Source organism: Delphinus delphis, unplaced genomic scaffold (assembly GCF_949987515.2).
Source record: "Delphinus delphis unplaced genomic scaffold, mDelDel1.2 scaffold_78, whole genome shotgun sequence".
NCBI classification, from domain to species: domain Eukaryota; kingdom Metazoa; phylum Chordata; class Mammalia; order Artiodactyla; family Delphinidae; genus Delphinus; species Delphinus delphis.
The window spans coordinates 1,271,222-1,295,742 of NW_027192699.1; the positions used below are offsets into that span (position 1 = coordinate 1,271,222).

The 24,521-nt window shown below is 39.7% G+C and overlaps 1 protein-coding gene and 1 pseudogene across 1 annotated transcript in view; one reads left to right on the top strand and one right to left on the bottom strand.

Moving 5' to 3' along the window:
- The first annotated feature begins 906 nt into the window (after positions 1-906).
- Positions 907-2,718, top strand: LOC132419267 (N-acetyltransferase 8-like; annotated as a pseudogene).
- Positions 2,719-2,833: 115 nt separating this feature from the next.
- Positions 2,834-24,521, bottom strand: part of LOC132419265 (centrosome-associated protein ALMS1-like) — a gene marked incomplete at its 5' end in the record, with an annotated part of 60,704 nt that continues 39,016 nt past the window's right edge. Inside the window, 8 exons of the mRNA XM_060003252.2 lie at positions 2,834-3,004; positions 4,240-4,339; positions 10,349-10,412; positions 11,020-11,145; positions 12,566-12,749; positions 13,804-14,033; positions 14,491-14,694; positions 16,436-16,553. Coding sequence (XP_059859235.2) covers positions 2,960-3,004; positions 4,240-4,339; positions 10,349-10,412; positions 11,020-11,145; positions 12,566-12,749; positions 13,804-14,033; positions 14,491-14,694; positions 16,436-16,553 — 1,071 coding nt within the window. The remainder of the gene's footprint in view (positions 3,005-4,239; positions 4,340-10,348; positions 10,413-11,019; positions 11,146-12,565; positions 12,750-13,803; positions 14,034-14,490; positions 14,695-16,435; positions 16,554-24,521) is intronic.

Genomic DNA, 24,521 nt, shown 5'->3' on the forward strand with positions numbered 1-24,521 from the left:
CTGTGGCACCTTGTGTGCTGAGCCAGGGGACTTGGACTCTGGTTTGTGATGACAGAGCACAGGATGAGGGGCAAATTCCCCAGGGTCACAGCAGCTGTGTGGAGGGGCTGAGGGTGGACATCAGGGAGCATCAAGGTGCTGGGTGAACTGCCATGGTGTGGGGTATAGGCCATCCACAAAGGCAAGGACTCCTGAGCTGTTCCAGACCCTGCGTACCCCTCCAGGTTAATTCCCCAGTGATCAGAGAATGCGGAATGGACTCCCTGCTCCATCATAGCCCAGCTACTTGAGCCTGGGATTTATGATGAACAAATATCCAGGAGCTGGCCAATGAGGTGCCATCCAGGACCTGGTCCCTGGAAGTGGAGCGTGCCCTTGCAGTCTCTCCTGGATGCCAGCTGGAGGCTGGGGGCAGCGGCTGCCCTGGACACTCAAGGCTCTTGTGGTAGCAGGTGAGAGGCCATGGGTGGAAGGACAGTGTTCTTAGGTGTGGCCTGGAGCTCTGGACCCTCCTCTGGCTCTCAAGGCTGGTCTATTTTTGGTGTTTGGCTCTTATGCCACCTCAACAGCCTGAAAATTTGCAAACAAGTGGGAAGAAGCCTTTGTTGAAACTTGTACGTGGAAACACAGGACTACTGCAGTGTACGGTCCCTGGGAGAGGGATACACGCTTGGCTGCTGCATGGTGCCACCCCAATGTATGGAGAAGCTGAGAGCCAGGGAAAGCGGAACGAGGGAGAGGGGAGGGTACTTCATAACCAGAGATTTGTATATGTTATTAAGTCCTCTAAACAACTTCAGAAGGCAGGTTCTTGGAGAAGATTATGTAACATGCCCAAGGTCATGCATGGAGACAGGACCAAATGCAGACCTTTCTGCTGACTCTACACCTTCTCCCAGTGATTGTGGCCTATTTCCTCTTGGGTAGAAGCAGAAGGACACATCCTTGAGCAGGGTCATCCCCGGTTCTGGGGGGTGGGAGGATAAGCCACTCACATGGCTTCTTCTCTCTCCCCCAGGGCTGCCAGGAAGTCATACAGGGACTCCTACCTCTCTCTTGAACTTTGAGATCCAGACACAGAAGTCTTCCATGGCTCATCAAATCCACAAATACCAGGAAAATTATCGCAAATGGGTCGTGGGCTTGTTCTCCAAGGTGATGACCGAGCACCTTCCCACAACCTTCCACCACATCCTAAAGCTGCCCCGAACCCTTGCGCTCTTGCTTGCGGGGGCCCCTTGCCCTATTCCTGGTCTCTGGCTCCTGGGTCCTGACCTTCGTGGCCAGCCTTGCCCTCCTTGCTGCCGAGGTTTCCTGCCAAATACCACTGGATCCAGTTTGAGGTCATGTCTTTGCACAGACATGTCTGACATCACCAAATCCTACTTCAGTGAGAGTGGCTCCTGCTTCTGGGTGGTTGAGTCTGAGGGGCAGGTGGTGGGCATGGTGGGAGCACTACCTGTTAAGAAGGCCACCCTGTGGAATGAGCAGTTGCAGCTGCTTCACCTACGTGTGGCCCTGGAGCACCGCGGTCAGGGGATAAGTAAAAGCCCTGGTCAGGACTGTCCGAGTCTGCGTGGCACCAGGGCTACAGCAAAGTGGTCCTCAGCACCAGCACACTGCAGTACTCTGCCCTGGCCCTTTACCAGCGCCTCGGCTTCTAGAAGATGGGCTAGTTTTTCTTCTCCACAAGCTATAGGCTAGTTGCTGTCTCTGCAATTCAATTTATCTACCGTCTCCCCTCTGCTCAGGTCTCTCAGGCACTGGAGCAAGGAGGGGGCCCTATGATCTGTGTCATTGTGGATTAGTTAGGAGGGATCAGCTCTGCTGCAGTAATAAGCAAATCCTGAAGTCTCACTGCGACGGTACAGTAAAAGCTTACTGCTTGCTCACATTGGAACCCAGTGGCCTTGGTGGTGGGGTGGCTCTGCTCCATTCAGTTTTTGGGGTTGCTACTGTTTCATTTATCTAGTGCCATGAGAATGTTGCATAAAAAAACCACCACAAAATAATGATAAACATTTTTTCAGCTCATGAGTCTGTGGGTCAGTAGCTTAGGCTGAGCTCAGCTGGGCCACCCCTTAGATCTCCAGGTGTCATGCCCTGCCTCTTCAGTGAGAGGAAATGCGAAGTCATGTGGAAAGGGTGAGGAGAAGGAGTGTGAGAAGAATCCACGTGAGAAGGATCAGGGCCAATGATGCCATCAGTCTGCTATGGCCCCAAGGTCTCTGCTGAAGGGCAAGAAGGCAGCCAGGGACAGAGTGTGGGATTTGACATGGACTAGGCCTAGAAGTGGCACAACCCCACATCCCACTGGCCAGGGCCAGGTCATGATTTAAATCAAGCTTCTGTTGCCTCTTGAGTTTTGTCTACTAAAGGCTAACGGCCCCGAAGGAAGCTGGAATGAGGCTAGGAGGTAGCTCTGGACCCAAGGCACCTGTGTCTGCTGAGAGTCTCTGGGCCCACCTGATGGCTACCCTAACCAGACACTGCCTGACACCAAGTCAACAAAGGGCTCTCACCATGTTATGCTGCATTTCTTTTCCTTGACTGGTGCTTTTAGATTGAAGTTCCCCACACACCTCAGGGAGACACTGCATAGCTCCCTGCACCTCTACAGATGGGAAATAACCCTCTGCTGCTTGCTTTACTATGAGTCAATCAGAAGTTATTTTCTATAAAAACACATACAAAAAGGGACTTACTCTTGCCTAGAATTAAGATAATACCATTGTAACAAACGTCCCTGTGGGCAAGGCCACTGTGGAGAAAGTATTGCTCCTGAACCATTAATAATCTTAGTCATCATTCTACCCAAGACTCTTCAGAAGGTTACTACTTCTAAACTACACATGGACAACAAGATAAGTTTTATTAAACCAGACTCATAAAAGTAAGGATTGTGCTCCTTCAGGCTGATAAAATATAATTCCAAGGCTCTGAGGAAAATATTCTTATGTCAGTTCCAAGGAACTTTTCTCCCCAAGAGTTGATTGGTCAATTTCTGTGGAAGAAAAGAAAGGCAGGAAAGAAGTTAGATACTCTTGCCACTAGAGGCAGACAGCCACTCTTTACCCCAGACATGTTGCTGAAGAGACCAGTGTTGTTCTCCCCAAATCTTGTTTATCTTCCCCAGCTAAAGAAACGATGGTAATTATACAAAAAATACTTCCTGAAGTGTTTAGGGAAGATGATCTGTAGTCTATTATAGTCTATACAGAAATATAATATTAATATAATCCTAATAGACTAATCCACCTATCAGTTCACAAACACACAAGCACAATAAGAGGCCTGGCCTTGTGATGCTGACACACCAGACAGGCCATGTAGTGCCTGGGGCGTCCCCACTTGAGGGAGCCCAGCCTGAGCTGCAGTATGTGCTCCAGAAGCAGCTCTCCAATCCCACATCGGTCTGATATGAACTCATCTCTTGGTTTCTGACTTTCAGAGTCCTCTGGGGGTGAAGTGAGGGGGCTGGGAAAGAAATGAGAACATTGAAGGATCTGGACCTTCAGGCATAGTAGCCCATCTGCTTTCTCAAGGAATTAATTGGTATCAAGTCCCCTGGCCTGTGAGGTTCTAAAACTTGCAGTACCACTGATTCTACTGGGGCTGTGGGCAGGAAATGGTAGTGGCTTCAAGGCTCTGAGTACCCAAACTGCCAACTTGTATGCTACACTTGGACATTTTCCAATTTATTTAAAAAGTTCTAGTGGTGTATGATTCACCCATAAGGGGCATAAAACTATCATTTGGGACTCTGGATGAAAACTCATCAGATGTGGGCATTTCCAGCATGGCATCTAAACTGACAGCCAAGTATGAAATTTGGTTTCATTCCAAATGTATGCCTGGAAGGTGCCTTATTTATTTATTTATTAAACAATTTTAAAACATTAAAACAATTTTTTTTGGCCGTGCCGTGAGGCATGTGGGATCTTAGTTCTCTGGCCAGGGATCAAACCTGTGCCCCCTGCAGTGGAAGCACTGAGTCTTAACCACTGGACCATCATGAAAGTCCCTGGAAGATGCCTTTTTTAGATTTGCCTTTCTAGATTTTCAGATTTGAAGTCTAGTTACAGGTGCTTTTATCTTCTAAATTTTAGTAGTGGTATAATGCGTTATGAGCTTAAGTTCACTCTCCAAATGTGGTTAATTCAAGCAGGTCAGATGTGTTTTTCTCAATTTCTCTTTCCCCTGATAAACCTCATCAATCCTGCTCTAGGACTGACTGACCTTTTTATATAGCTGGGCTCGCAGCCGATACGACTTATATTCCAATCTCCTCTTTTCCTCTTCTCTCTTTTTCTGTACTTCTGGAAGCTGTTCATAAATCCTTAGAAATGGCACCGATGGAAAGACAGAAAGCAGTGAGGCCACCTGACCACAGAGGCACATGATCACTCCTCCCCACATCTCCCTAAGCTCTACTGCTCTCCAGGCACTCAGTCCCTCAGACAGGCTGTGGGCCTGTTGTGTGTCCAGCTTCCTGTTAGACACTTGGACACAAAGAACCCTGGCCTGGAGTGCTCATGATCTGAAAAGGGATACAGATAAAAATATAATAAAATCCTGCTAATAGTGGTTACTTATGGGAAAGAAGTGGAATAAGGGGTGGAGATGAACTTCTTTTCACTCTATATGGAAAAATGTATGGTTTCAATATAAGATAATGATTTTGTATTACTACCATATTTTTAAGCATGAAAAATAATGCAAAAGGAAATACAATAATCGTCATATCTACAAAATGCTACATAGGAAAAGAAACAAAACTTATTCTGATTGAAGGAGGTCAAGGAAGACCAGAGAGGAGACTAAGCTTGAGGTCGGTCTTGAAGAATAGTTAGGAGCAGAAAGGGGAGGTGGGGAGAAGGGAGTGTTGGTAAGAATGGAGTCAAGGCTTCACGGAGAGAGTGTAGGGGAACAGGAGGGAAGCAGATGGGGTGAAGGTCTCGTAGCCGTGTGAAAACCTTGGGCTCTGTCCTATCAGGGACTGGATGCCACTGATTTTAAGTGGCATGTTTAAGGAACATGATCAAACATTCACTTGATAAATACACTCTAACTGGAAATAATGTAAATCTCCAACAAAAGAACAGTTAAACAAATTATGGGCTATAATAAAATTATTACAAAGCATAAAATGTTTCAAATAGTTTTTATGCTATGGGAAAACGTTCACAATACAATGTTAAGCAAAATAAAGCAGGCTACAAACCTGTAGATATAGTATGATAAACAATCTGGGGAGAAAGAAGTGTGTTAACACAGGTCTCTGCAAAATCCCCATAGAAACAGGACTAGTGTTAGTTATGTTTAGATGGAAGAATTATGAGTGACATTTATTTTCTTCTTTCTAATTTTTTCTATATTTTCCAAAGTTTTCTATAATCTGAAAAGAAAATCATTGATAATGATGCAGTGGCTCTGTGGAAAAGAGATTAGAGAAGATAAAGAGCAGAAGGGGGAGAAGAGCAGTCCTCCAAGAGAGGAGGCTAAGCCCGCATCAAGGTAGTGAGGAGAATGGGTTCCAGGGCAATCATGAAGGCGAGTCTCCAGGACGCACTAGCTGGCTGCACGAACAGTGCGGGGTCACGGAGCTGGAGGCAATAGCTCCCCAGCTTTTCTAGTGGGTGAGTGGGTGGCCCAAGTAAGTGTGGGAGAGGAAAATGGGCAGTTCCACTTTGGACACAGTGAGGATAATCACTAAATGAAAACACAAAAGTGGAGGTCAGGAAAGAGACCAAAGAAGAACGAACATATATTTTTAAAAGTCACTGTTGATGAAAACCACAATGAGATAGTATATCACATCTGTTAGAATGGCTATTATCAAAAAAATAAGAGATAACAAATGCTGGTGAGGAGGTGAGAATGTGCTCCGTTGGTGGGAATGTAAACTGGTGCAGCCACTATGGAAAACAGTGTGGAGGTTCCTCAAAACATTAAAAATAGAACTGCCGTATGATCCAGCAATCCCACTTGTGGGCACATATCTGAAGGAGATGAAATCATGATCTCAAAAAGATATGTGCACCCCCATGTCCATTGCAGCACTATTTACAATAGTGAAGACATGGAAACAATGTACGTGTCCATCGACGGATGAATGGATAAAGAAAATGTGATATATATATCTACATATAATGGAACATACATATAATGGAATACATATAATGGAAAATGTGATATATATATACATATAATGGAATAGCCATAAAAAAGGAAAAAAATCCTGCCATTTGCAACAACATGTATGGACCGTGAAGGCAATGTGCTAAATGAAATACATCAGACAGAGAAAGACAAAACTGTATGATCTCACTAATATGTGGAATCTAAAAACATCAAACTCATAGAAACAGAGAACAGAATGGTGGTTGCCAGGAGCTGAGGGATGGGGGAATGGAGAGATGCTGGTCAAAGAGTATAAACTTCCAGTTTTATGATGAATAAGTTCTGGGGAGCAAATATGCAGCACAGTGACTGCAGTTAACAACACTGCATTGTATACTTGAAAGTTGCTATGACAGTAGAGCTTTAATGCTGTCACTATAACAACAACAAGAAAAATAAAATGGTAATTATGTGAGGTGAAGGATGTGTTAACTAACTTTATTGTGGTAAACATTTTGCAATACACATGTATGTCAAATCATCACATTACATAGCTTAAGCTTATACAATGTTAAATGTCAATTATATCACAGTAAAGCTGGAAAAAAAGTCACGGTGAGAGAAGGGATAACAAAGGCCATTGGAAAAAGACGAGTTATCCCAAGGAGAACATGTGATGTGAAGAGAAAATCTGCTTGGGCCAGTAAAGGTTGTATTCTAGGGCTGGAAAGCTGGGAGTCGGGCTAATCAGAGTAGCCAGAAATTGCATTTTGTAAATGGATCCTTGAAAGCAATTACTACATACTATTGGAACTGTCTGTCTGCTCATGGTCTGGAGTCAACTATCTTTCATTTGTAGTACCTAGTCCAGTGCCTGGAGCATACCCAAATATATGCATAATAAGTTAGTGAAAACACTTCTCTTAAAGGACACATTGGAAGAAATGCTTCAAGTTAAGAGAGTCAGGTTCTCTCTTCTCCAAATCTTTTCTTATCAGAAACGTTTAAACATCTTTGGTAGAGGTAGGTGATGGGAAAAGATGATGAGTAACACAGAGCTCCAGAGCTCCAAGTCCACCACATGATACACCTGAAGGAGTGCTAGGTGGGGAGCCTGCTGCCGGACTCTAACCCCAGCTCTGGCCCTGACTTGCTGGCAACCTCTCTCTGGGTTACAGTTTCCTAAAAGTTAAAGGTAGACTAGATGACCTTTAAGATCCCATTCAACTCTATGATTCTCACATGGAAGTAGATGGCTTCTTTGAAAGGGGGCCATATCAGAAATAAAATGGAACAGAAGTACTCTAATGAAAATGTGTCAGTTTAAAACCTGTCTCTTCCTAGAAGATGGGTACTTAATCCACCCCTACAACTATACTTATATTTTAAAGCACAGATACCTTTCAGAAGATGCCCTACCTTCTTGCAGGCAAGCTTCATAGTCCCATATAGCAAGGACTCCTCTTGCTGAGGTGAGAGTGTTATTAGCTGCCACACAACGAACACTATGTAATTTCCATTAATTAAATTTTGTGACATTCAGAATGAAGCAATAATTCTCAAAGTTTTTGGACTTTCGACACCTTTATACTCCTAAAAATTGAGGGCAATTTTGGTGAAAGTGGATTTTATCTATTGATACTTACTGTATTAGAAATTAAAACATTTAAAAAGAATTTAAAAAATACTTATTTCACAACCTAAGTGTCCATCAGCAGATGAATGGATAAAGAAGGTGTGGTACGTATATACAGTGGAATACTACTCAGCCATAAAAAGAATGAAATTCTGCCATTTGCAACAACATGGATGGACCTAGAAGGTATTATGCTTAGTGAAACAAGTCAGACAGAGAAAGACAAATACTGTATTACATCACTGACGTGTGGAGTCCAGAAAATAAAACAAATGAATGTATATAACAAAACAGAAACAGACTCACAGATACAGAGAACGAACCCCTGGTTTGTAGTGAGGAGAAGGAAGGAGGGAGGGGCAAAATAGGGGTATAGGAGTAGGAGATACAAACTATGTATAAAATAAACAAGCAACAAGGATACATTGTATAGCACGGGGAAACATAGCCATTATTTTGTAATAATTTTAAATGGAGTATAACCTATAAAAATATTGAATCACTATGTTTTATGCCTGAAACTAATATAATATTGTAAGTCAACTATACTTCAATAAAAAACTTGTTTCTTAATTTATTAAAAAAAATAAGCCTGTTACATGTTAACATATAAAATAAATATACTTTCCAAAACAGAAATAAGAAGAGTGGCATGTTATACATATTTTGCAAATCTCTTTAATGTCTGGTTTAATAGAAGACGGCTGAATTCTTATATTTGCTTCTGTATTAAGTTTGCTGTTATATGTTGTTCTGGTTAAAGTGTACATTTAAAAAAATCCAGTTTACACACATATGTAGTTGGAAAAGAAAAGAGTATTTTAATATTCTTTTCAGATAATTGCCGATTTTCTTTTTTTTTTTGGCTGCTCAGCTTTTGGGATGTAGGATCTTAGTTTCCCGACCAGGGACTGAAACTGTGCCCTCAGCAGTGAAAGGGCCAAGTCTTAACCACTGGACCACCAGGGAATTCCCTGATTTTCTTGATACTATACCAAATCTTGACAAGTGGTAGTTTAAATGTTGACATATTTACTTATATAATATGAAAAATATTACAATTATTTATGTCACTGCTGATATCATCAGAAAAGTCTAAGTACTGGGAGATAGTCAATCTCATAGTGGTAGACATAAGTTTTCTAGAATTCTATTCTTTACTTGAAAGTTCAGATTTTCTCTTTGGCAATAAATACTGTCAGCTGTTTTCCCAGAGAAGTGACAGATTCACTTCCTCATTTTCAAGAAAATATCTGTCATATACCCAATTTGGAATAATTAGTTTATCAGTCATTCTTTCAAGTAAAAGCTATGTTCCATGAAAAAGGCAGCTAGTTCAGCTCACTACACAAACCAAGGCTTTTCCTTGAACCAATCGTCGTATCTTGGTATGCAGCAGAAGTGCTTTATGTGTACTTCCATTACACTGCTGCCATGTGGCTGTGAAGAATAAAATGCCAACTAGACTAGCAGTTTGGTCCACTGTCCCAAATAGTGCTAAGGCATCAGCAGTTTTAGTCCTCCCTTCATTACTTTTGCATCATCTGTATAAATGTCAATAGTTAAAAAGACACATAATATCCTAGTATTATTTTGAAATTTGTTTTGACCTGACAAATCCCCTGAAAGGGTCTCAGCAACTTCCAGAGGCCCATGGACCACACTTTGAGAACCACTTGATTAAAGCATCCCTTTGAAATACCTATAAGGAAATGGTTTACTAAATGGAGAGTAAAAAGATTTCAAGAGCAGAGCAATGTTTTAATTTACCTAAGATAAATTGTTTTCAAGCACTATGCCAACTATAAAACTGTTCTTATTAAAGGAAGTCTCCAATGACCCCCTAAGAGGTAACCAACCATTAACTTAGTTATATGGCAGTCTCATGAGCAATATATGCATATCTCTAATTAATTAATTGCTAATAAATGCAAAGGCACAAAATTTCAAAAGGTAAAAAATTAGTCTTTCTCCAACCTCTGTACCCCAGTCACTCAGTTCCTTGTCCCAAACGCAACAACTATTACAAATTTTTTGGGTATCCTTCCAGAGATAGTCTATGCATATACAAGTATATGCATCTATGTAAGCACAAATACTTTTTTATTAAAGACTACAAATGGTGGCAGTGTACACATGCTTCTGAAACTTGATTTTCTTTTAAGCCTAGTTTACTGTGTTTTGGAGACTATTCCCCTATCTCCCATTGTACTGGATACAATTCCTAGTAAAAGGATTGTCTAGATGTAAGGCCCCAGATATTTACTTTTATTTAAAAATATTTTTTATTTATATTTGTTTCTAACAAACACAAGCCTGATTAAGGCAAGCAAATTAGTGGCGATTCTTTGTCTTTTTTATATATGAGGCATCCATACCATGATCTGCTATTTTTCATTTCTTTTTTAGTGCCATAAGTGAGAAACTATTTTTATAACTAATTTTCTCATAATGTATTGTTCTTTTCTTTTTTAGCTCTCAAAATGTTTTAACTAGAGCATATGCCTTTATTCTGGGGCCAAGCTATAGCTCCTGACCATTTGGTGGCCTGATTTATACTTTTATAGTTACTTATTCTTTTGGCCTTACCATTTAGACCGCTGAATCATTTCCTTCTTTCCAACAGGTCTTTTCTTTTGGGCAGCCAGGAAGCCTAAGCAAAAGAAGAAGAGGTTTTTTTAATGGATTGTATCTTTTTTTTTTTTTTTAATTAAGGTATAGTTGATTTACAATATTACATACGTTTCAGGTGTACAACATAGTGATTCACAATTTTAAAGGTTATACTCCATTTATAGTTATTATAAAATATTAGCTATACTTCCTATGCTGTACAATATGTCCTTGTAGTTTATTTATTTTATCTCTGAATCCCCTACCCCTATCTTGGCCCTCCCCGCTTCCCTCTTCCCACTGGTAACCACTAGTTTGTTCTCAATATCTGTGGGTCTATATCTTTTTGTTATATTTACTGGTTTGTTGTATTTTTTAGATTCCACATATAAGTGATGTAATACAGTATTTGTCTTTCTCTGTCTGATTTATTTCACTAAGCATAATACCCTCCAGGTTAATCCATGCTGCTGCAAGTGGCAAAATTTCATTCTTTTTTATGGCTGAGTAGCAGTGGTGGTGTCACCCATACCAGCCCCTAAAAACTGAAGGACCTGTGACTTGATTTATCTCTCTGTTTCCATACCAGCCCCTGAGAGCTGAAGGACACTTGCCCTGATTTATCTTTGTGTTCGTTTCAAAAGTACCTGGCATTTGGCAGAGATGTTTTGCAGCTGTACTTTGAGAGATACATGCTTTGAGAGATATATAGTGGTGAACTCCCCCAAACCGGTTCTGACTGGACCGTAAGAACAAGCGTGCGCGGATGAAACCTGGAAGTGTCCAAAAGTTACCTTTGCTTCGTTACCATGCTATGATCTCTGCTCAAAGGGGACATTTGTACTCTGCTAGGCACAATCTGTGGCATGTGCAAAGGACCATGGAAGACTGTGCATGTCCTGGCTGCCCCCGGCTGCCCCTGAAAATCTCCACCCCTTTCCTCAAGTCCTAATGACCTATCTGCCTCCTAACCCTTAAAATCCTTTACTCTGCTCCCTTCAGGGAGAAAGTATCTTTAGAACATGAGTTCTCCTTTCTCCATTCCTTGATCAATGAATAAAGTCTATGCTCTGCTATGTCGAACCTGGTCTCATTCAATTGACATCTGTGACTCTAGGCAGAGGACCCATTGAGGGGTCCCCGACACTTAGGGGATCAGTAACAGGGTATTGTGCCTTAATAAGGAAGGGTGTGTTGCTCAAGAACTGTGAGAGGGAGCTGCTGGGACTTTGCGCCCCTACCCTGAGCTGGCAGTGCTGGGTGGTGAGTAATGGCCAAGGCCAAGGCCAGGGTTAGACTATGATGACTATGATAGCAGCCTGAGGCTTCTGAAGACACAACACTGTGGCACAGACTAGACAGTGTGCATTGAAACACTGACCAGTTTACAGGTAAGGCTGTGATGAAATCATTAGGTAGTACTTTATAGTTTTCACAGATGTCACATATTATTTTATTGAGATCTTACATCTAGCATAATTGTTAAGAGAACAGACTCTAGCGCCAGCTCACCAGGGTTCAAATCCCAGTTTAACAGGTGTGTAAATCTTGGGCAAGGTACTTAATCTCTCTTTGGCCCAGTTTTCTCATCTGTGAAACAGGGATATTCATAGTATCACCTCAGAGAGGCTCTGTAAGCATTAAACAAGAACAATGTCTGGGCAAAACATAAGGGCTATAAGTATTTATTATTATTATTATTGCTACCCTATGAGGAAGGCAAGACTGGAATCAGCCCCAAGCCCCTCAAAACATTATACTTTTGGAATTAACTTGCTCATGGTGACAGAGCTGGTTTTTAAAAACACCATTCTTGGGAATTCCCTGGCGGTACAGTGGTTAGGACGCTGTGCTTTCACTGCTGAGGGCCCAGGTTCAATCCCTGGTCAGGGGACTAAGATTCCACAAGCCACGTGGCGCCCCCAAAACAACAACAAACCCAAACACCATTCTCACTGCACACTCTCACTTTTAAAGTGTAGTGACAGGGCAAGAGTAACTGGGCTTATTTGGATTGTGAAAATGCTGAGAGCTAAATTGGGTAGGTTCTGCTACCTAAGGAGATTTGAGTCTCAACAAGCAAAAGGTCACTTTTTGATCTGTAACTAGCCTGGCACTGAGCAGTGCTGCCTTGCATGAAGCAGACCTTGCCCTCTCTACCAAGTCATAGGAAAGTGAACAGGAAGACTATACCTCTCTTAGGGAGCAGGTGCATGGCGTCCCGGTGGCCCTGCCATTCTTGCACAGTGTTGAACAGTGCCTCCCGTTCACTCTGTAACATGTTCTGCAGCTTCCTCTCCTGGACTACTAACTTCAGGCGCTTTATCCGTTCCCCAGAGCGGGAGATGAAGTCAGGTCTGTGAAGTTGCAGTGATTCCTGAGGAGGAGAAAAAGCCCCCAACCTCACATTAATGATGTAGGCTTTTCTCCAAGGGCCTAGAAAAAACAGTACCTGCCTAACAGGTTTGGAAAGCCTGTTTGTAACTTATAGAAAATATCTAGAGTTGAAGAATTATATAACAACTCCCTGTGCGGGAAAGCTCCAGTAGGAAAATCAGAGGGATCAAAGAAATGCCTTTGGAATAAGCCAAGAACTAAGACTGTGGCAATTACAACTCTCCCCAGTGTTGATGGGATAAAGCTTGGCCCATTGTGCTATTTTTAATTTCCCTTCAAAGAAATACATCATTAAAAAAAAACATTTTCTGGACTTCCTTGGTGGTGCAATGGTTAAGAATCCGCCTGCCAATGCAGGGGACACAGGTTCGATCCCTGGTCCGGGAAGATCCTACAGACCGCGGAGCAACTAAGCCCTTGTGCCACAACTACTGAAGCCCGCGTGCCTAGAGCCTGTGCTTCGCAACAAGAGAAGCCACCGTAATGAGAAGCCTGTGTACAGCAAGAAGAGTAGCCCCCACTCGCCATAACTAGAGGAAGCCTGCGCGCAGCAGTGAAGAACCAATGAGGCCAAAAATAAAATAAATAAATAAATAAAATTTAAAAACAAAACAAAAACATTTTCTTTAGCTCCCCAGGTATTTATAAAGAAGAGATCCAGTGCCTTTAAAACCCTGTGTTAAGCAGAAACAGGAGTTATGTAAATGCAGGAACAAATATAAGGCTGACGCAAACATCAGGCCTCTACTGCACTCCACGTGCTGGTATGTATCTACAAACCCAATGAGCAGCTACACAACATCCTCCCTTCTAGTGCCTTGCCCCAGATACTGAGGGTGATGCACGATTTATAACGGCTAACAGTAAGGCAGCCTTTGATTAATGAGTGTGAGAACAGATGAACTGTGGAGGTGCTAGAAATGAGGATCAGTTGACTGTACTTCAGAAAGCCAAGTCACGGGTTTAACTCTTTTGTATCTTGCTCCTTCTTCCTCCTTAAACATATGGCTAAAATTAACTCAATGTCATTGTACCTGTAGGGTTGCTCTCACAAATGGCTTCAGTGGATCTCTGCCTGGGCCTGCTAGTGAACTGTGGCTGTCCATGTGCTGTCCTTGCCAGTTCTGTTCCTGTAGTGGCTCCCTCCAAGGTGTGGTGTTGGTTACTGGTGCAAACCAGGAGACACCAGGGCCATGAAACTTGGGCAGGTTTTCCTTCTTAGGACCAGACTTCACATTTTCCACAGGAACAAACCATGAAACTCCTATAGGAATTATTTTTAAGAAAAAAAGAAGATTTTTCACTTTTTTCATCAGAGACGTGCATAATATAGGCTCTCAGGGACTCAGCTGTCAGCGGCCACCAGGAGGCCCTGGAGTATGCTTAACTGCAGGTGTGACTCAGGAACTGTAGTGTTGGATGCAGTCAGCCCTCTGTATCCATGTACACGGGATCCTTGGATTCAGGGGGCAGTACTATGCCATCTTATATAAAGGACTTGAGCATCCATGGATTCTGGTATCCATGAACAAATTGGTTCTGTATCCAGAACCAATCCCCTGCAGATAGGGAGGGATGACTGTACTTTGAAAATTTGCCAAGGTGGTGCTGGGGAAAAGATAGGGTCAACATTAAATCATTTAGAAACAAAGAATCTTAGCTTTGCAAAAGACTTGAAATTCACTAGTTTTTCTACTAAGAAAGCAGAATTAGAAACTGACCTTCCCAGCAGCTCTGCTTATTCTTCCTTAACTTTCTGTCCCCAGGATAACTGGTAAGGAGCCTTTTCTCTTGTATCTTTTCTTCTGACCAAGAAGTCACATCACTGTCCTCTTCTACTCTAGCCTCGCTAGAACTTGGAGTTGGGAAAGTCATTCCAACATCTCGAGTGTGTTTTCTGACACCATTCACAATCTCCAACGTACCTAAGGGGAAAGATCACAGCTATCTCTGGGAAGAGCCTTGGGACTTGGTTGGCAGGTATATTCAAGTCAGTAAATGAAAACTGAAAAAAACAACTAATCATTTATTTTCTATTCTGCAAAGAAAAGGAATTGAGAAGATCTATAATTTTCATATCTAAATCTGGTAAAATAGGGAATTCCTGGCGGTCCTGTGGTCAGGACTCCACACTTCCACTTCAGGGGGCACAGGTTCAATCCCTGGTTGGGGAACTAAGATCTCACGTGCCGCACAGTGTGGCAAAATAAATAAATAAAATAAATAAATAAATAAATCTGGTAAAATATTCAAAACAATCATTGAGACATATTTTTAACAAGTATCGTTATGTAAAAATATTTGTTGAAGATAGTGCTCTGAATGAATGCAAAAGACAATACAAGCAGAGTTGAAAGGCGATATAAACTGTTTTGGAATCATATTATTGTACTTACTACATCAAGCCTCTTCAAAGTTTTATTGTAATTTCGGTATGTGAGATTTTATATTTCCTTATTTTTTAGAACAAGTTAGAGTTGTATTTTCTCTTATTGTCATCAGAAAGTATCCTAACTATGATAAGTAATATACATGTTTTTCTTATTATGATACCTGAATAAGGAAGGGTAGTTTCACTATTACCATTGGAGTTGGATTTTTTTATTCCACTTCAGTAAATGAAAAAAATTTAAGCCTTCAAAATCGCAGGCTACTGCTTCCTCTTGGGTGGGGTGAAGGCGTATGAGGGAAAGAGAAGAGAGGGAAGACGAGGGTAGAGATAGAGAGATGGAGGGTGTGTGTGTCTGTGACAGAGAGAGAGAGGGAGAGAGGGTTTTCATTTGTCAGTTTAGATATTAGAGGGAAAGAACTACTAATATGGATTCAATGGGAAAAGGATTTCAGTTCTGGTCCCAAGTGAGAGGGACAGTAAGTGCTTATAGTCCTACTGGCAGTTACCCAGGTAAGGAAGAGGTTAACAGATGTAAAGACATGACTCGAAGGGAAAAATAATCAAGGGGCAAGTTTATTTCTGTGTTATAAAGTCAAAAGATATAGGAAGTCATAAAGTGAAAAGCCTCCTTCCCACTCTTCTTCTCCATTCATTAAGTTTTTAACCCTGTGATTCCAGAGAATTTTTTGCACACATTCAAGCAATTCTCTTCCTTCCTTTATTTTTTGAATACATGTAGTAGCATGCTATACACTATTTTGTACCTTGCTTTTTCTTTTTACCTATATATCTTGGAGATCTTGACGTATTAGTAGCAAGAGCTTCCTCATCCCATGTAGGACTTCATTATATGGATATACAATAATTTATTTAACAATTTGGCTACTGGTGGACATCTAAGTTGATTTTACTTTTTTGCTTATAATAAACAATACTCCAGTGGTTAATTCTGTACACTTGCCATTTTACACATATGCAGTGTATATTTATAGGCTAAACTTCTAAAGTAAAAGTGCTGGGTCAAAGTAATTTTGATAGAAACTGCCAAATAGGGGTTGTACTCCCAACTTATATTCCTACTAGAATGTACCTATTTCCTTGCAGGCTTGCCCACAAACTTACTATCAAACTTAGATTTTTGTCAATCTGATAGGTGACAAATGGCATTTGAGTACAGTTTTAATCTTCATTTCTTTTTTGTGAGTGAGGTTGAGTATCTTACCATAGTTTTAAGTGCTACCTGTATTTCAATGGAAATGTTTAAATTAATTTACCTGCTTGTATGCCCTTATTTAACATATGTACATTTTGCTTGTTGCAAAGGGTAGAGCTCGAGCTCCAGAAACTGCTGGTAGAAGACGAAACAGAGTCAGAAGAAATATGGTCTGTCACCTGGAAAAACAAGAGATCCTGTCATCATTACCTGTAGTCAATGGCACAGTTACCCAAGGGATAAGAAAATACTATCACCAAGAGCCCTTTCTAATTCAGTTCAAACTGTTGAGATGAGGTTGCCAGGAAGCTTGTGTCGATGTGAACATGCTACTACACACTTCTGGATGGGGAGGGGGATGCTGCTGCAGTTGGATACAGGCCTGAGCTGTTTTAAGAAGGCAGGAGAGACTGGCTATGCTCCCAGGACTTGAAAAAACTCTGAAGAGGATGCAAGAGAAAGATTAGCCTGGTGTGCCTTCAGAGTGAAATTCTGAGTTGACACCAGCATAAAATTTTGATGAGAGATAAAGAAGGCAGGGGATAACTAAAGAGAGTGAGTGATGAACTGCAGAGAGTGCTTTCCAGTAAGATCTGACTTAGAAACTTAAAGGGTAAATGCCAAAGACCTGAGAGGCGCCATGAGAAGTCCTGAGTGAGTGGAATATTGTAAAAAGCACTTAAAGATTTAGCCCAAAAGGTTGTTTTTAGCAAGTAGAGCAATAAAGGGAGTTGATGGTGGAATGTTAGTGGATGACAAAAAGATTACCAAAATATAGTCGAACAAATATGACATAAAATAGTATTTCTTAAACTTGTTCATCAGAACAATCTCCTGAGGGAGGGTCCTAACCCAGAACAATGAATTGGAGTTTCTAGGTGAGGGCTCTGGGCATCTATATTTTGAATAAATGTCAGATGCCTGTCTACTTAAACACATTTGGTAGAGTAAATTGAAGCCCAAGTCAGGAAAGGAAACAGAATATCTGCTTCCCTGAACTAGATAAACTATATTTCAGGGTCTTCAGGGAATTTGCAACAGATCCTGGAGGAGACGGGGCTGGCTATGTTAGATGTCTGGGGACAGGAAATACTTTAATTTTCAAAAAGATAAGCATTGCAAACTGCGGGGTTTAATAATGATGACCTGTAAAATTCTAGCATGGATCACAAATTTGATAATTTGCAAGCATTTAGAGGTTAAAGAAAAGATGAGAAAATTTTAGCCAAGGTTCATTAAGGCTGGCAGAATAAGCCCTGCCGGGTTAGCCTTGTTTTTCCTAGTCGACATGGTCACAACTAGATTTGAATAAAACAACAAAATTTCTCATTATGTACTTGAGGGCAAGATGGAGTTATAGGGGTTGAAGGATAAGTTGGTGGAACCAGCTTTCCCATATAATGCACATCTGGGAGGGCCGAAAGTGCTGTCAGGATCCCAAATAATAACAGGCATGATAGGCCAAATCAAACAAGGGATAATTGTCAGGCCCTACACATCAGGTAGAAGGAATAGCAGCAACTCTGAGGCAGTAGAAAAAGCTCTGAGTCGGGTGTCCAAAGACCTAAACCAGTCTCAGATCTTCCCTTTACTAGCTGTCTCTACTTGAGCAAGCCATAATCTCTGTGCCAGTTTCCCCATCTAGAAAAGGGAACACCTAAATTTCTGAAATTATAGAAGTGTTACAAAGAACAAATGATTTAGATTAAAAAATGTAAAAAGCTACTAATATAAAACTATGAGACTATGATGATGTTAAATCAATATGTATGAAAGGGTGGTGAGGAAGATCTGACTGGCAATCCACTATAATTTTTCTGCAGCTGTTTTTTTTAAAAAAAGAGAGAGAACACTTTATGCACTAAAATGGACTTTCAATATAGACTGTCAAGTACAAAAAACAAAGTTTGCTGCCATTTTTGTGAAAAGGGAAGAAAACATATGCAGTTACTTGCTTTTTATGTATAAAATATCTGTGAAAGAACAGAACCCAGATTGGAAAGGAAGAAGTAAAACTTTTTATTTGCAGATGACATGATGCTATCAGTAGAAAATACTAAGGAATCCCCAAAGTATGAGAACTAATAATAAGTTTAGCCAGATTGCAGAATAAAAGATCAACAAAATAAAAAAATCAGTTGTATTTCTATATTCTAGCAACGTGCAATCTGAAAATAAAATTAAGCAAAGAAAATCAGGGAATAAATTTATCAACATAAGTGCAAGGCTTGCACACCAAAAACTATATAACATTGGTGGGAGAAATTAAAGGTTTAAATAAGTTGTGAGAAATTACACATATGTAATTTAAAAATGGACAACAGATTTGAATAGACATTTCACCAAAGAAGATATAACAGTGGCCAATAAACATATGAAAAGATGTTCAACATTATCAGTCATTAGGGAAATACAAATTAAAATCACAATGAGATACTAATTCACACCCACTAGGATGGCTATAATAAGAAAGATGGGCAGTACTAAGTGTTGACAAGGAAGTGGAGAAACTGGAAACTTCACAAACTGCTGCTGAGAATGTAAAATGGTACAGATACTTTGGAAAACACTTTGGCATTTTCTTAAAAGCTAAACATAAACTTACCATATGACCCAGCAATTCCAGTCCTACGTATATATGCAAAAGAAATGAAAATATATGTCCACACAAAAACTTTTACAAAAATGTTCATAGCAGCATGATTCACATTATCCAGAAAAAAAAATCAAACAATCCAAATGTCCAACAACTGGCAACTGGATAAACAAAATGTGGTAGAGCCATACAATGGAATACTAACCAGTAATAAAAAGGGGTACTGATACATACTATATAACAAGGATGAATCTTGAAAACATCATGCTAAGAAGCTAGATGCAGAAGACTAGATATTATATAATTCTTTTTACATGAAACGTGCAGAAAAGGAAAAAGGCAGATTGGAGGTTGTCTGGGGCTGGGAATGTGGATTGATTGCAAACAGGTATAAGGGACTTTACTGGGTGACAGAAGTGTTCTAAAACTGGATTGTGGTGATGATTGCACAGCTCTGTAAATTTACTAAAAAGAATTGAATTGTATACTTAAAATGGATGTACTTTATGGTATGTAAATTATACTTCGATAAAGTGTTTTAAAAATCTCTGTAAAGATTTGCAAGAACAAGTAACACTGAGTAGCTCTGGAAAGGAAAGATGGGTGCCTGGGAACGGGAGAGGGAAGACACTTTATCAAACACTCTTTTATATATTTTTAATTTTGTACCATGTATTATCAGTTTAAGAAATGAGAACAAACAAAACAAAAACTTATAAGGAAGAGTGTGGCAATAAAGGTTTAATGGTTTTGGTGAGTTCAGTAGGGGTAAAACATATGTTAGGCCATAGAAATATTCTAGCTTACAGAAAGGAAGATGATAAATTCTCTGTCACCACCTGAAGCACAACATGCTTAGTTCAAAGGGACATGCTTAAAAACAGGATGCCAACAAATAGACCCAGAAGCTGTCAACTTAGGAAAGGGGAGTAGAAAGGATGACCTGTGAGAAATGGTTCAAAGAATGAAGACCTGAGGGAAAATACTTCAGGGAAGGAAGTGGGGACCTGAGAGGTAGAAGATTAGATCTCTTTTCTGTGCCTTCAGAGAGCAGAACTGGAAGCAGAGCCAGGAAATCTAGTACAGGCAGATTTTAGATCTTCTGAAATTTTAAAACCTTTGCCAACTGGAGCCTTAGACAAATGAAACAAGTTGCCAATGAGCGGTAAGTGAGTGGTGGAGCTGTTGAAGCAGAGGCTGGAGCACCCTGGGGAGCAGAGGCAGCAGAAGTGTTGATGGTCCCTTCCAAGAACGAGTCTGAGAACCTCTGGCACTTCCAAAGTACATGGTATGCACCACTGGGTGTAAAGCACACACGTTTACATCGGATTAAATGAGGAGCCTTGGTGTGTGTGTTTCTGCTTCTAGTTTCAATCTTTTTGATTAAGTTCATTCCTGCCTATAAAATGGTAAACATTTAAAAATAGAAAATAGTCTAAAAATAAATTCTTTCTCAACAAAACGTATCTAGTTAGCCCTCTAGGATGGTGAAAATCAAAAGGACAGGCAAAAACAAGTGTTTTCAAGGATGTGGAGAAATGGGAACCTTCATACATTGCTGCTAGGAATGCAAAATGGTAACAATACTTTTCATAAGTCTGGTAGTTCCTCAAATGGTTAAATATAGAGTTACCATATTATCCAGAGTATATCCATTCGTGGGCATATGCCCAAAAGAAATGTAAAATACATCCACACAAAAACTTGTACATGGATGTTCACAGCAGCTTTGTTAATAGTAGCCCAAAACTGGAAGAAATCCAAATATCCATTAACTGATGAACAGATAAGTAAAATATGTATATTCATACAATGGAATATTTGGCTATAAAAAGGAATGAATACATGCTACAATGTAGATGAACTCTGAAAATATTAAGTGAAAGAAGCCAGTCACAAAAGATCCATTTACATGAAATGTCCAGAATAAAGAAATCTATAGAGACAGAAAGCAGATTAGTAACCACAGCCGGAGCAGGGGCTGGGGCAGGGGTGGGAAATTGGGAGAAATGAGTGCCTGCTAATGTATATAGGGTGCTTATGGTAGGTGTTGAAAATGTCTTAAAATTAAATTGGGGTGACGGTTGCACAACTCTCTGAATATACTAAAACACACTTAACTGTACACTTTAAATAGGTGACTTTTATGGTATGTTAAAGATCTCAAGAAAGCTGTAACAATGTGTTTATTCATGTACGCAAACTGAAATACATGTAGATTATGAAGCCTTATTTGGAGAAAAAAGGTTCTCGTGCTCTCTGTTCTTATATCTTCTGTTACTGAATCAGGGGTACAAGAACAATGGAAGGTGACCAACAGCGTCATTTCCATTTAACAGTGGACAGTCCTAACAAAAATGTGGGCGCTGGGTATGGTACGTATGGTTCAGCGCTACACACACTACAGCTAGCGCTAAGTGCAAACCGTCAGAACCGTGCCGTCACGCTCTTTTGACTTCCACAGATTCAATCAATAACCACAATTCACAGGCCTGCACCGTGCCTGACAATTTGTGCTGAGGACCCACCATAGGACAGAACATAATTGCTACTGAATTCATTTACAGATGCTGTCGTTAAACCACAACAATCCACTTTCCTTAGTCAGTGGGAGAGTCTCAGGCATTTCCTCTAATGATCTCATCGTCCCTTAGCGCCTGGATGTGAATCAACCCACCCAGTTCTCTGCAACTGGGCTTACACATAAAGACTTGTGACTACAAGTCAACTCACATTATCAGCTACCATGGTTTAAGCTTTCTGTTGCAGAGAGTCTTAAAAGGAGATACACACTGGCTGGCTTCTTCTGTTTTAATTTCTATTATTGTGAGAGTAAACCCACCTGTTAATGCCTTACTACAACTGGGGAAAAAGTAACTGCCGCCATCTCAGAGATGTTTCAGGCTTTACGTAGTACTTTTTAGTTTAATTAAAATCTACGTGAAATTCATTCCCATATTCATTGATCAGACAAACCATCATAGAGACCCAGAAAAAAAAAAGATTTTCAATTAAATAATGACTTTTTAGGTGGAAACTGAGCTTAGGAAAACATATCAAATATAGGAAAAAGGCTATATTTTCTTACATCACCTTATACAGCTATTCTTCATGTATGAAGATTGTTATTGCTGACCTTCTGCCGGCAAGGTGCCTGCTGAAAGATGCTTTTCTTTCAGAAAAATGGGTTTATGCTAATTTATAACCACTAAAGTTTAGGACCAGAGATACACATTGATAAGACAGTCAAAATTAGAAATACAGTCGATGGCACCAAGAGACAGTCTTTTCTTGTGAAAAGTTTTTAGATATGCACGGATCAAACTGGCAACTGGAGTTTCAATACTAAAACTTACTAGCCAGTCTGCCCCCAAAATAACATTTTGATGTAGATTTAATTCTGAGAGGCAAGATTAGAACTTATAAAAGCAGGAACTAAGGTGATAACTGTCTATTATTCACCATCAGAAAATCAGAACTGGTCAATTATTTCTGCAAGTATGGTAGATGATAACTCTAATATATCCTCCCCCTCAAATCAAAAGTGCATTGTGCCTGCAGAATGGTCCTCAGAAAATTTCTTTTCATACACGAATGAGTAAAGATTGCAGAGACATAACGAATCTGAGTAATGCCAAAATTCAAAGTATGGCCATGAGACTGTATAGTTAAAATGTAATGGAAGTACTTGTCATTAGAACCAAGGTCAAGAAACTAACAGGATGGTAAGGTTTCCCAGATAACGGCTGGGTTTGGGGTAGAAAAGAAAGAAAATCAAGAGCTAAAGTCCTCAATTAATATACAGGAAAAACTGGAAGGTTAGCAAATGATCATTAAAATCTTGTAGAGGGTGGTAGAGCTAGATGACATAAGTCCCAAAGGATTTTCTATCAGGTTTGAAAAATTATGGTCTGGAAGTGACCCTCTCACTCTCCTTTCTTCTCTGCATTCTCTGAAATCTTTCCTCTTAGTTTTAGTATTTATGAGGATTATGATCACCTTTTTTACATGGATGGCTCTAAAATCTTTATTCCAATCATGACATACTCATGAGATCATATGTATCTATGTTTTTAGATATTTTCACTTGGATGTTTTGATCTAACTTCAAGTTTAATAAATAAAACTCATTCATATTTCAGTCAGAATTAGTTTCCTCTTCCAATCTCTCCATTTTGATAAGGTGTTTGCATAGTATTTTAGTTGCTTTGGGTAGAAATTTCAAAAGAACCACGGCTATTAATTACCAAGTCCAAGTGATTAGAGTCCAGTTTAGTTTCTTCTCATAAATTAATTTATGAATATGACTTTATTTAAAAATCTCTACTGACAATTAGATAAACATTTGGCAATAAAATTATATCTAGACACACAAAATAAATTCCATGTGGATTAAGTGTTTAAATGCATTGCCCTCCCCCTTAAATAAGTATTAAAAAAATAGGGGAGAATACTTTTTTATAATCTTGTGGTTGGGGACATCTTTCTTAGCATGGAAAAAAGAAATAAAGAAGTTGAGTACACAGCAATGCGATTACACTATTAATACAATATAAATAATGCTCAAGAATTAATAAGAAAAATTCTTCAGAGAAAAATGGGCAAAGGATATAAGCAGCTAATTCTCAAAACAAGAAATGTAAAGAGCAATCTCTGAAACCTAATATTTAAAAACTGCAATTTAAAGCAATGAGTTTTTTTACACATCAGATTAGCAAATATTAAAAAGACTGATACTACCCATAGTTGGCAAAGGAATGAAGAAACACATTCTCTCATACTTCTGGTGGGCATATATATTTGTACAAAATTTCTGGAGGGCACATAGTTAGAGGTGGGGAGGTCTACAGATTACTGACAGTCTTTTAAATTTCTGTTATTAATGATCTACTTAGGATTTAAAACTTCTTGGCCAATTCTGTTTATATTTTCTTAGAAAATCACCCATCTAATTTAGGTTTTAAAATATATCAGCCTAAACTTGCATACAGTAATCCTTTAAAAAAAAAATCACTTCTTTGACTGTGGTTATACCCTTCCATACTATTAGTGTTGATCCTTTTCCTCATGGTCAGAATAACCAGAGATTTGGTCTATTTTTTCTTTTTTTTTTTTTGAAAGAACTAGATCTTGGTTATATCGATCAATTCTGGGGACTGATTTATAGAATGCTTACTTGAGTTTGTTGAACTAAATATCATTTAATACATTTTCCTCTAAATATAGATTTAGTCACATCCCGTAAGTTCTGGATATGTGCTTTTACTCTCATTAATGAAAAAAAATTCTATAATCTCAATTCTTAGTTCTCCTATAGCCCAAAAGTTTAGAATGTTTTAAAATATTTAAGGAAAGAGTTGTAGTTGTTAGATTCCAACCTTATTGTATTGTGGTTAAAGAATATAAGCTTAGTTACAAATGTTCTACTTTGGGGATTTATCAACATTTTGCCTAAATGTACAGTTAATTTTTGTATATATTCCATGGGCATTTGGAACAACTGTGGATGCTGTGTTTTGGGAATAAAGTTTTATACAGATACTTTAAATCA